This window comes from Carassius auratus, chromosome 38 (assembly GCF_003368295.1).
Source record: "Carassius auratus strain Wakin chromosome 38, ASM336829v1, whole genome shotgun sequence".
NCBI lineage: Eukaryota > Metazoa > Chordata > Actinopteri > Cypriniformes > Cyprinidae > Carassius > Carassius auratus.
This window is the reverse complement of record NC_039280.1, coordinates 3,300,262-3,313,031: the sequence shown is the minus strand read 5'-3', so window position 1 is coordinate 3,313,031 and position 12,770 is coordinate 3,300,262. Positions and strand designations below refer to the sequence as shown.

Below are 12,770 nucleotides of genomic sequence, written 5' to 3'. Positions count from 1 at the left end.
ATCTCCTGTTGTCCTTTCACATCAAACCCACATATTTGTTTGGAATGGTTTTGGACTGTTTTTGTATGTTAACGGTGCTTGATTTGTGCGTGTTTTTCAACCGATTCGGAGTAGTTTACTTTTTCATTGGAGAAAGCTATATTATGGATAGAGAACTCGATCCACATTTTTTAAGTTAAATATGTCTTGATGGATTTGTATGTTACAAACATTTGTAAGATTTGCTTTTTTGCTTTTCACTTCACAAGACATTAACTGATGGTCTGGAGTGGTGTGGATTACTTTTATATTTTGGATTATTGTGATGTTTTTGTCAGCTGTTTGGACTCCCATTCACTGCAGAGGATCCAGTGGTGAGCAAGTTATGTAATGCTACTCTACATTTCTCCAATTCTGTTCTGATAAACCATCAAACTCCTGAGGGTGAATACATTTTCAGCACAATTTCAAGTTTGGGTAAACTATTTCTTTAAAAATGATCACCCACTTCAAGTCTGACCACTTTCAATGTGCTGACTCAAACTCAGGCAATTATTATAAAACCAAATGGAAATGAATTGTTTTGCTGTGTTTACCAATTAATTAATTTATCCAATATGTGCCCACTTAAATTGATTTTCTGAGTTTCATTGGTGAAGTAGAGCAAAAGCAGACGATATTGACTACAGTATACATCTACAGTATATTCCTATATCATACGTTAATGGGGTCATATGATGTTGCTAAAAAGAACATTATTTTGTGTATTTGGTGTAATGCAATGTGTGTATGTGGTTTAAAGGGTTAGTTCGCCCGAAAATGAAAATTATGTCATTAACAACTCACCCTTATCCTGTTCCAAACATGTAAGGCCTCCTTTTATCTTCGGAACACAGTTTAAGATATTTTAGATTTAGTCCGAGAGCTCTGAGTCCCTCCATTGAAGCTGTGTGTACGGTATACTGTCCATGTCCAGAATGTTAAGAAAAACATTACCAAAGTAGTTCATGTGACATCAGAGGGGCCGTTGGAATTTTTTGAAGCATCGAAAATACATTTTGGTCCAAAAATAGCAAAAACAACGACTTTATTCAGCATTGTCTTCTCTTCCATGTCTGTGTGAGAGAGAGTTCAAATCAAACCAGCTGGATTTCCGGTTTGCGAACGAATCATTCAGTTCACCAAATCGAACTGAATCGTTTTAAACGGTTCGCATCTCTAATACGCATTAATCCACAAATGACTTAAGCTGTAAAAAATTTTAATGTGGCTGACACTCCCTCTGAGTTCAAACAAACCAATATCCCGGAGTAATTCATGTACTCAAACAGTACACTGACTGAACTGCTGTGATGAACACCGAGCCGAGCCAGATAACGAACAATAGACTGACTCGTTCACGAGTGAAATGATTGATTCTGAACTGATTCTGTGCTAGTGTTATTGGTGCGGGTAAACCTAAGGCTTGAATCAAGGGCAATCATCGCCAATGACGCCATTACGTCAAGCGCAAAAGAACTGGTGAACCGTTTTCTTCAACCGGTTTATTGAATTGAACTGTCCGAAAGAACTACTGGTGATCCGAACACCGATGCAACCAGTTCTTCACTCGTGAACGAGTCAGTCTATTGTTCGTTATCTGACTCGGCTCGGTGTTCATCATAGCAGTTCAGTCAGTGTACTGTTTGAGTAAATGAATTACTCCGGGAAATTGGTTTGTTTGAACTCAGAGGGAGTGTCAGCCACATTAAAAAAGTTAACAGCTTAAGTCATTTGTGGATTAATCCGTATTAGAGATGCGAACCGTTTAAAACGATTCAGTTCGATTTGGTGAACTGAATGATTCTTTCGCGAACCGGAAATCCAGCTGCTTTGATTTGAACTCTCTCTCACACAGACACGGAAGAGAAGACAATGCTGAATAAAGTCGTTGTTTTTGCTATTTTTGGACCAAAATGTATTTTCGATGCTTCAAAAAATTCTAACTGACCCTCTGATGTCACATGGACTACTTTGATGATGTTTTTCTTACCTTTCTGGACATGGACAGTATACCGTACACACAGTTTCAATGGAGGGACTGAGAGCTCTCGGACTAAATCTAAAATATCTTAAACTGTGTTCCGAAGATAAAAGGAGGCCTTACATGTTTGGAACAGCATAAGGGTGAGTTATTTATTACATAATTTTCATTTTTGGGCGAACTAACCCTTTAAGGTTAAAAAAATACATTATTTTCCATATAATGTACATTATAGTTTCTCCTCTATGCCCTGCTATCTGAAATGTGTCCATTTTGAAAGGGTCATCGCGCTATAAAGGCGAGGTGTGCTCTGATTGGCTAGCTATCCAGTGCATTGTGATTGGCCAAATGCATTAAACCAATTAACTTGAGTAATTTGTAGATAAGTGTGTACTGGAGACACGAACCGTTTCAAACGATTCAGTTCGATTTGGTGAACTGGTTCAACCAGTTTAATGAAAAGATCCTATAAAATGGAAAGATTTGTTCATGATCTGGACATCACTAGACGAAACAAAACTCATAAAACCCATTACAGATGAGGCATTTGTTGCATCAAGTGGGGACATAATTACTGATTATAATGACTTAGTATATCTTAGTATATATCTTTATAAGCATTGCGTATCACGCTATGTAAGCATAAAACCATGTCTGCATTTGTGATCTGAGAAACTAAAAACAACAAGCCTACTCTACACTGCTCAAAACTCAGGTTTGAATGATCAGTGGCAAATTATTTAAATATAAAATATGTTCTTACAGGCTATGAGTCAGAAGCGCCAGACTGTCCTTGCAATGTTTGAACTGCCCAACTTTATAAAAACAACCATTGTGCCACAGATGCAGTGCAGGCTACTGGCTCAGGAAACAGTCCTCATCCTCCATGAAATGCACAGCACACATCTGAATATTTGGGTTGGATTGTTCTGGAACAGTGTTGAACTTCAACACAATTGATTTCTAGTCTTGTCATCTTTCGGGAAACCAAACAAAGTAGTTTTCACTTTTCACAAGGAAACAAACAGCGACTCCACGACATGGCACCGGCAACAACAGAGAGAATAAAAGGTACGCCTTCTTTCTTTGTGCAAACATCTGGGCGGCGTTATGCAAATCTTCTTACATAGTGATGTAGAGATGTGAGGGCGTTTTGGAATGAGACGTTTTAGGTGGATGTGAATGAGACTTAACTTTTACAAAGAATATCTCTTTGGGTTTGAGACTTTAGTCTTTGCAACTTTACAGATCTTCTTTAAAGGGACGCACCGGTTGACCATCCATAAATCGGAACTGTACGGTTTTTGCTTAAAATACACGATCGGCAATCGGACGCTTTTTGGTCTTTTTCGGCTGATTTTTTTTGGCTTATTAATACCAAATAAACATCTTGTTTATGCATACTTTCCTTCTTTCTTGTTTGTTAAAAAAAATCGGAAATCCGTATCGGAATCGGCCAGTTTGCTTGTAAAAAATCGGTATCAGAATCGGCCAGTTTGCTTGTAAAAAAATCGGTATCAGAATCGGCAAGTTTGCTTGTAAAAAATCGGCATCGGAATCGGCCATGAAAAAATCATGATCATGCATCCCTACTTTTTTATGCACCAAGAGCTTAAAGACAAAGGAAAAATTTTATTCGCATCATATGACCCTTTTAAACAAGTACTAACACCGCCTTTCCCTTTTACTGAATTTTGGTGGAATTTTTATTAGTTTTGGTGGTATTTTGCTGATTAAATGGATGGAAATAAAAAATGTGAAAAGTGCAAACCTCGCCACAGTGACGCTAAAATGTTGAAAATGATTACCAGGATACTGATTTATGGTTGAGTGGTCTCTTGCAGATTAATATGTGGTTGCTAGAGTGTTGTTAGGTGGTTTCTTACAGGTCCAAGTCAATAATCACTTGCAAGGTGAAAGTATAATCGGTTTAGAGCTTGAATTATAGTAATGATGGTTGCCTTAGTAAACGCAACTAATAACGATGCAAACATTCGTTTACTGTTTTTAGTGTCTGTTTGACAATGCATTAGAGCCTTGTTTATTAAAAAGCCATCTTAAAGTTAACACAAGTGCTATTTTCTTACCTCGTGTTTTGTGTTGCGTGAGATCAAAATCGTGCACTAATGAATTATACATCAGCCCTGTGGTTTCACGCATTTTAAACATACACGTGCTTTTCACACCACAAGCATTGTAAGCCAACAAAAACCACAGGCTATTAATAAGCTTACACCAGTGACATTTACATTTATTTTTCAAGAAAGCAAAAACCTACATCTATGTTTTAAATAAATGAGAACTGGTCATGAAGTGATTTGATCAACTTTTTGTCTTCACTAGATCATTTTAAATTGCCCTGTAATGATCCTAGATATTCTATGCAGGCTTTAAATTAATATTAAAAATTCATGTATAATAAAAAGAATAATAAACGAACGAGCAAAATCCAATTTCAAATTGTATTAGAATATAATTTGTAAAGCATGTCAAAGTCTACCACTTACATACTATGCCACCACTTTCCACAAAAACATCAATGCAAGTTATTCTTTGACAGTTCAGGATGTTGGTATTTGACACTGTTACGTCTCTGTGTGTATGTGTGTATTTAGGTGCAAAGACACACACGTACTTACCATGCTGCCAGTAAACTATCGGCAGTCTTGCAGACACGCAACGTTCTCCCACGTGCTGCAGGCTTCGAGTCCTGCGACGAGAGCTTGAAGATCCCGACCCTGACACAAAGCACGATCCATCAAACCTGCAGCGAACATACGGACAATGCACATATAATACAAACACATCAAAGCCTAACTTAATATATAATTGCTTTGAATAAATATATATGATCCCGGTGGGGCTGGAGACATGCTGCAATGTTTTAGCTACAGAATAAATGTATAAATAAACGAATACATTTACATATCAAATAATAATATTTTATATATTATCTATTATAAATAGAAGATTTATGTGTCAGTAACTAAACCTCTCTCTCTGACTTACACTCTACAAATGTTTGACCATTAAACTGACTTTCTAAACGATCTCTTTTATTTCTAATAAAGCGCAGATGTGTTTGATAAATACTGATGAAACCTGCAGTGGTTTCTCAGAAGGAGGCATCTGAGCTCCTCTTTTCCTTTGATTCTCCTCCTGTGGTATTTCTTAGAATGTGTCAGTGATCTGAACTGCACAAACACAGAGACCTCCAGTGGAGGACAGTAAAACTGCTCTTTGTGCTGCCACTTTTAAGTCATTAAAGGATGCATATGATGAAAAAGAGGATTTTCTTGGTAGTTTTGATATAGCTTGGTGATCTGGATAGACAACCAGACCATTTATAGAAAAATAAGCAAATATGGGTTGGAGTCTTACTACTTTTAAGATTTTGTATGTGCTATTTTAATAGGCTTATTTCAACATTAAAAAGTTTTTCATTATTATTATTTTTTTTATTATTATTCAAGTAAAGAAAGTGAAGATGATTACAAGTGCCAAATATAAAATGACTTGGACAAACAAACATATAAACTGATAGCTAACATTTTAAAGATAATTCTGATAACTCCTGTATGTGTGTGTGTGTGTGTGTGTGTGTGTGTGTGTGTGTGTGTGCGTCATTGTATCTAGGTGTGTGGGAGGAAGCATACAAATCATTGAGTATCTAACAGACTTTTTTATTATTATAAAATAATAATAATAATTGGGGGTTTACTAGTGGAGACAATAGGTATTGTTTTTGTATTGAGTTTCATTATCTCTTCCTTCAACTGGGAGGGATGGGTTATTTATTACATTATTAATCTTATATTTGATTATGGATTTTATTTGTTGATACTGGAGATACTTTTATACCCCAAGACCATACTTCTGGACTAGTGTGTTAAATTATATAAGTTTTGAAATAAATGCAGGGGTGTGTTATTCCTTTTTGTTGCCATGATTGAAAATAGATAGGTTTGTTGTATAGTTGAAAGTCAGGTTTGAGCCAGAATGGGGTGTATCTACATGGTGATAATGATGAATTATTAATTTTATTCACTTTCCCCCAAGCTGTGAGAGTTGTCATAATTGTAGTGTTCTTATGTAATTCATTTTCTTGACTGAAGTTGGCAGGAAAGCGAGATTATAAAGCCTTTTTGTTGTTTAAAATACAATGGACCCTTTTCACATTAAACTGGGATTCTCAGAAGAGCAGGTCATCTTAGTTGATGAATTTCTATAGTAGTGACAGCAGAGTAGACCGCAAATAATATTTCATATTCCCATTTGCTCCAAAAGCAAATGAATAAATCCATGATAGAGCTTCCATGACAAAATAGTGGAAAATCTAGAAAGGCGATGCAGAAATGACTGTTTTGTAAATAGTTCTGCAGTTTAGTCCCAAGGAAATATAAAATGAAAGTATATGCTTAATTAGGCAAGACTCCCCTAGGAATACTAAAAGTTATCACAATATTTCTAATAACTTATAAACCTCACCATACTTCCCCAGTTGATTGATTACATTAAGAACTAGGGCTGCATGATATTGGGAAAAAATGACATTGCGATTATTTATTTTTTCTGCAATATGAAATTTTATAAAATGTTTTCTTACAAACAAAAATGGGGTGAGCACACTTATATTCTCATTTTAAATTATTTCAAACATTGACGTCATTGTGTCAATTGATTCATATGCGTGAGGGAGAGAGAGAGCAAGAGTGTGCGGCCGGGGCTCTCTCTCTGTCTCTCTCTCTGTCTCTCTCTCTCTCGCATGCGCTCTCTCTCTCCCTCTCTCTCTCTCGCATGCGCTCTCTCTCTCTCTCTCTCTCTCTCACGCGCACTCTCTCTCTCTCGCACGCTCTTTCTCATTGCCCTGTAAACTGACAGGACTTAAAAACTCTATGATGGTAAAGCTGTGCAATTAATCCACGAATCACATTCGTCAAGGTCCGGGGAGCAGCTGACCCGTACGGTTAATGAATAACGGATTAACTACGACAGCCTACATCACACATCCTGCGATGTGACTATCTTGGATTCGTACATCGCGATATCGATGCTTAAACGACACATCGTGCAGCCCTATTAAGAACTGCTAATAAGGAATTACAAGTTTTCTGAGATATTATGTTTAAATATGCAAATGATGCATAATCTTATTAAACATGCATTATTCCAGTATAGAAATCTGAATACTGGATAAAACCGATTCAAAACGGTTGTTTCATTCTTTTGGCATATTACAGTCAAAACTTTTTACGGACGAAATTTTTATGACTCCATAATGCAGAAAATAGTCAACATCAAGAATATGTACAAAAAAATTAAAATTAACCCACCATGATTTTAGGAATGAATGTCGGATCAGATCAGGTGAATGATTTATGAACAAACCCCATGTGTAAAAAAAACTTCAGGATATAAATAAACATAAGTTTTTATGTACTGTATGTAAGTACTGCTGAAGTGGACAAAAAAAAGAAATAAAACACTTGAGAAACTGGCCATTGTTGTAAAATTGAGATTTACACATGCAAACAGATTCAAAGTGTATTTTGGATGTTTTCCTTCCACTAGACTTAAACAACACATTAAGACGACCCAAATAGCCCAAAATCTCAAATATGACCAGTGCATGAAAAACAAAGTTTTTGCATGTAGTGTCTTGTCTGTACATATAAAAAGATCCCACTCAAAGGGATGTGGCCGTGGACAGGAAGTATGTACCTGGTGTTGAAGGTGAGCACGAGGGCAGCAGCCAGGTCTCAGATACTGCGTTTGGTGCTCGATGAACTTCACCTCATCCTGGTCCTTCAGGCCAAACTGTCTGCGACTGCGAAAAAAGACAATAGGAACATGTGCATTTCATTTAGATGTTTAATGCATTCAATTCAGAAACTTCTGTCATTGTCACATAATCACACACAAACCAAAGCAGACACACAAAGGGGGTCACAGCAAAGGGTCAGATGTCCCACAACACACCTGGATGTCGACGCACAGAGAAATAAACCGGTAACCTTCCAGGTAACCCACTTTTCTAACCGCAGTGCATGCATTAGTGTGCGGAGGAAGGCGTGCTGTGGTGGACGTCTGGTCTTGTGTCTGTAGGTGTTTGTGTCTTTCTGCTGTACTGAAGTCGAGCTTTGTACACCTGTGACTCTTGAACTACCACAAACTGTATCTCTACATCTAACATCTGCAGGTGGCTTCCCCACAGAGCAGACGAGATGGGAGTGTGTGAGTGTGTGCGCGTTGGTGTGGTTTTAAAGGTGAGAAGCCCACACAGAAATCCTATTGTAACATGCCTCATCTAAACTCGAGTGTCTTCTCTTGTACAGGCCGCTTCAAATTAAACAGACACATTATGTGCTAGTCAAATGCCATGTAGAACATTTGGTTACTGATGTTATTGTAGAAGCACCCTTTTTATAGATGTACGGTATTTGTTGAGTTAAGTCACATTTGTTTATATAGCAGACTCCCAATAAGAAAAAAGATATGAACTGTTAATGTAGCAAATCAGCTATGAAGAAACTTAAAAAAAGTGAATCGTGTCATTCAGTTTAATTTAGTTCAGTGTTGATTAAATTTAGTTCGTCATATTATTAATTACTGGACAATAAGCAGCTGTACAGAAGGCAATATTGTCGTTATTTAGCTCAATGTTGATTCAGTCCGGTTCAATAAGGTTCTGCGATGTTGCAGATTTTGTCACCTGTTTTATTATTTATTCTGCAACCAAATATCCGAAAGTAAACTGAAACTGAAAAAAAAAAAACATTTCAACCCCCCCCCCCCCCAAAAAAAAAGAAATACAAATATCTAAAATTACAACGACAAAAAAAAAAAATTATAATTAAAAAATATATAATTTAATTTAAAAAAATAATTAAAATAAATGTATATAAAAAAAATTAACAAAAAAGAAGAATAAATTAAAGCTATAAAAAAACTAATAAAAGCACATAAAATTTAATAATATCTAAAATATCAAAATATTAATAAATACTACAATAGTATAGAAACAAAACTTCTTCGGTGACGTCACTAGGGTTATTGTTATGGAAATATACAGCAGGTCATGTGATATTAACACGACAGCCTTCGTGAGAAAGCACTGTTTTTATATGAGACTACTTTTGGCATGTCTAACGTTATCTTTCTCAATTCATTACTCTAGAAGTAGACCTCTTTTTTAATCGCAACACAGATCTACGAACTATTCTGAACTACAATATTCTATAGTGGAACGTATAGAAGACGGCGGAAGACATAAGCGGAACCACATGATGCAAACGCACACCTACATTTCCTGAAGACTGACGAGTGTCTGTCATCTGAACAACTGTCCTCCATAACACTAAACAGATGGCAGCACTCTCTCTCGTCATTCAGTTTGAAAAGTGATATGTTACACTGTTAATGGCATTTACAATTTCTTTTTATCTCCCATATACTTCCTACTTGACATCCTGTATAAGAATCTTTCAGATTTTATGTAATTTGTTTTTAAAATGTAGACTGCATTAAGAATTTCTGGCATTAAATCACCATTGACTGTAGGTAAGATTTTAAAAGGACTGCATTAACTAAATCCTACTTGGATGTTGGACAGTACAGTCATTAAGTACAACTAAAATATTAAAATAATAACTATAATTAATAATTTCCAATAATTGAAATAAAGCTAATTGAAACAAATTAAAATATAAATATTATATGAAATACTTTAACTTTTTAAAATGTTTTTAATGTTTTTGTTACTTTTGTTTGTTATTATTATTATTATTATTATTATTATTATTATTATTATTTTCCGTGATTCTGATCTGTAATATGCTTTGTGTGCTACTCACTGGTTTCTGAACAATTAATAATAATAATAATAATAATAATAAATTAAAAACTGTACCTTACAACAGAAAAAAAAATTAAAGCCTTATAAAACTATAAAAAACATAAATTACAAAAACTAAAATGGAAATTTAAATAAATAAAACCTTTTATAAAAAATATTTAAAATGACTAAAACTGAAATAAAATCTATTAAAGCTATAAAAAAATTAACGTAATAAAATATATATACACGTGCATCTAAAAAAATTATATCTTAGAAAAGGTCATTTCATAAAAAAAGCTATCTTTCTTATATTCTAAATTCATTGCACACAAACTGAAATATTTCAAGTTTTTTTTTTTCTTTTTTTCTGATGGTTACGATTTACAGCTTGGGAAAATTAAAAATTCAGTATCTCAAAAAATGTGAATATTCCATTTTTAGTTTTATTTAATTTTGAGTATAAATACTGCGTACCTCTTGGGCTAGTTTAACCACAACCACAATTATGGGAAAGTGACTTGTCTAGAAGACAATCATAACACCCTCCACAAGGAGTGTCAGCCACAGAGGGTCATTGATGAAAGGGCTGCTGTTCACAGAGTGCTGTATCAAGATATATTCATAGAAAATTTACTGGAAGGAAAAAATGTGGCAAGAAAAGGTGCACAAGCAACAGGGATGACCACAGCCTTGGGAAGATTGTCAGGAAAAGCCGATTCAAGAATTTGGCAGAGCTTCACAAGGAGTGGACTGAAGCTGGAGTCAGCGCATCAAGAGTCAACATACTCAGACGTCTTCAGGCACAGAATTCAAGCTGCTTGAAGTCCAGTGTGAAGTTTCTGAAGTCAGAGATGATTTGGGTGCCGTGACGTCTGCTGGTGTTGGTCTATTGTGTTTTATTAAGTCCAAAGTCAATGCAGCCATCTACCAGGAGATTTTGGAGCACTTTATGCTTCCAATGCTGACAAGCTTCATGAAGATGCTGATTTCATTTTGCAGGAGGACTTTAGCACCAGCCCACAGTGCCAAATCCACTTCAAATTGGTTTGATGACCATGATACTACTGTGCTTGATTGGCCAGCCAACTCACCTGACCTGAACCTCACAGAGGATCTATGGGGTATTGTGAAGAGGAAGATAAGTAACATCTGACAAACAATACAGAGGACCACTCAGTCATTGCAATGCCTCAGTAGTGCCACAGGCTGATCACCTTCATGCCACTCCGCATTGAAGCAGTAATTCATGCAAAAGGAGCCCCAACCAAGTATTAAGTGCATAATTAAACCAGCTTTGGAGATCTCGAACATTTCTGTTTTATCAATCTTTTTTTGATTGATCTTTGAGAAAATATTAAAAAAAATTGAGATCCTGAATTATTATTTTCCTAAGCTGTACGTCAGAATTAAAAAAAAAAAAAAAAAAACCTTTTTAAATTAAATTACAAAAAAGAAATAACTTTTCCATGATATAAAAGTTTTTGGAGATGCACCTGAGTGTGTGTGTGTGTGTGTGTTTAAATTAATAATAGATTAATAATAAAATAAAGCAAATAACAAAAATTAAAAAAAATTTAAAACTGAAATTCTAAAAATAAAAGCTAATAAATAATAATTAAAAAGTCTCATCTTTACAACTAACCTTCCCACCATTAAAACTAACCAGTGGACGACCGAACAACCTGTTGCTTGTTCAGAGCAAATCTGCGAGCCACATGCATGCACCATGACCACCGATGGTTTGCTGGCACGCTGTTGTTTTTAATCGTAAAGCCTCTCGTTCAGAAAGTCTGTGGTGCGTAAGAAGAGGTGTGGTGGGCTGAGAGCGTGGAGCCTGATAACTGTGAGTGTGGTTTTTCTCTCACACCTGAGTGCTCTGAGTGTTTTGGCACCAGAGGGGTGGCTCTTTGTTCCTCCTCTGATATACGTGTGTGTGTGTGTGTGTGTGGGTGCGCGGAGCTCTTTTGCAAATGGAAAACCTGCAACTATAGAAAGCAAACATTTCCTCTCTTTCTGTATTTTTTCAGCCTGGGGATGCCAAACTCAGAGACACCCAGCGTCGCCCACGCAGACGCACACCCGCACAAAGCCACCTGTGAGGAAGACCCAGCAGCGGAGGCACGGACGAGAGTATCCCTCTGAACTGGATGTGCTCTGTGGTGAGGAGAAACTCTCTCATTTTGTTTTCACTCATTTCTAGAACATGTTGTTTATTTTTCTCTCCCCTACGACCACATAAATCGCTTTTGAAACTCGTCGATGCAGTTTTGATGCGTTTGAAGGAGCGCGAGCATACAATACTGATAATTAATTACAGGGAATTCTTTTGATCTGGTACCACCAGTGCATCATATCTGAATTTCACATGAACTTTCATGACATGCACACAAAGATTTTTTAACATCTTACCTGTGACTGTAGTGTACTGCAATGATGAGCTCCAGCTGTAGAGAAGACGCAATGTTTAAAGGTGATTTTTACAAAGTTAATAAGACTGGACATAATTAATAAAGATGCAGTTCACACTAAAATTATAATTTACTCATCTTCAAGGTGTTAAAAACGTATGACTTATTTTCATTTGTGAATTACAAAATGATATATTTAGCAGAATGACAAAGCAGCTCTTAAAACTATATTATTGGCCAGCTCTTTAGGTAAAGCTGGATTTACAAGTACTTCATAAATACCTGCATACATACAGTGCAGCTGCATAGGGCAATATACACTATATAGCGAATCTCAGCTGCCTGATTGCTTGTATTTGTCACAAAATGTAAACTATATTATCACCTAGCTCTAATCTGCTAAACGTAACTATAAGGCATAACAATATTAAAATACTGTAGATATTAATATCAGGATTTTCAGTAGAGCAGCTTTAAACTGTGTATTGTGAAAATATATATACATTTTGATTTGATTTGAAGT

The 12,770-nt window shown here is 35.9% G+C and overlaps 1 protein-coding gene across 1 annotated transcript in view; it reads right to left on the bottom strand.

Annotated features, from left to right (window-relative positions):
* The window catches only part of LOC113057469 (uncharacterized), a 34,104-nt gene extending 22,071 nt beyond the window's left edge, over positions 1 to 12,033 (bottom strand). The window contains exons 1-4 of the mRNA XM_026224901.1: positions 11,933 to 12,033; positions 7,724 to 7,829; positions 5,105 to 5,253; positions 4,642 to 4,766 (exon numbers count right to left, since the gene is read on the bottom strand). Of these exons, the coding sequence (XP_026080686.1) occupies positions 4,642 to 4,766; positions 5,105 to 5,253; positions 7,724 to 7,829; positions 11,933 to 12,033 (481 nt within the window). The remainder of the gene's footprint in view (positions 1 to 4,641; positions 4,767 to 5,104; positions 5,254 to 7,723; positions 7,830 to 11,932) is intronic.
* Between the last annotated feature and the right edge of the window lie 737 nt (positions 12,034 to 12,770).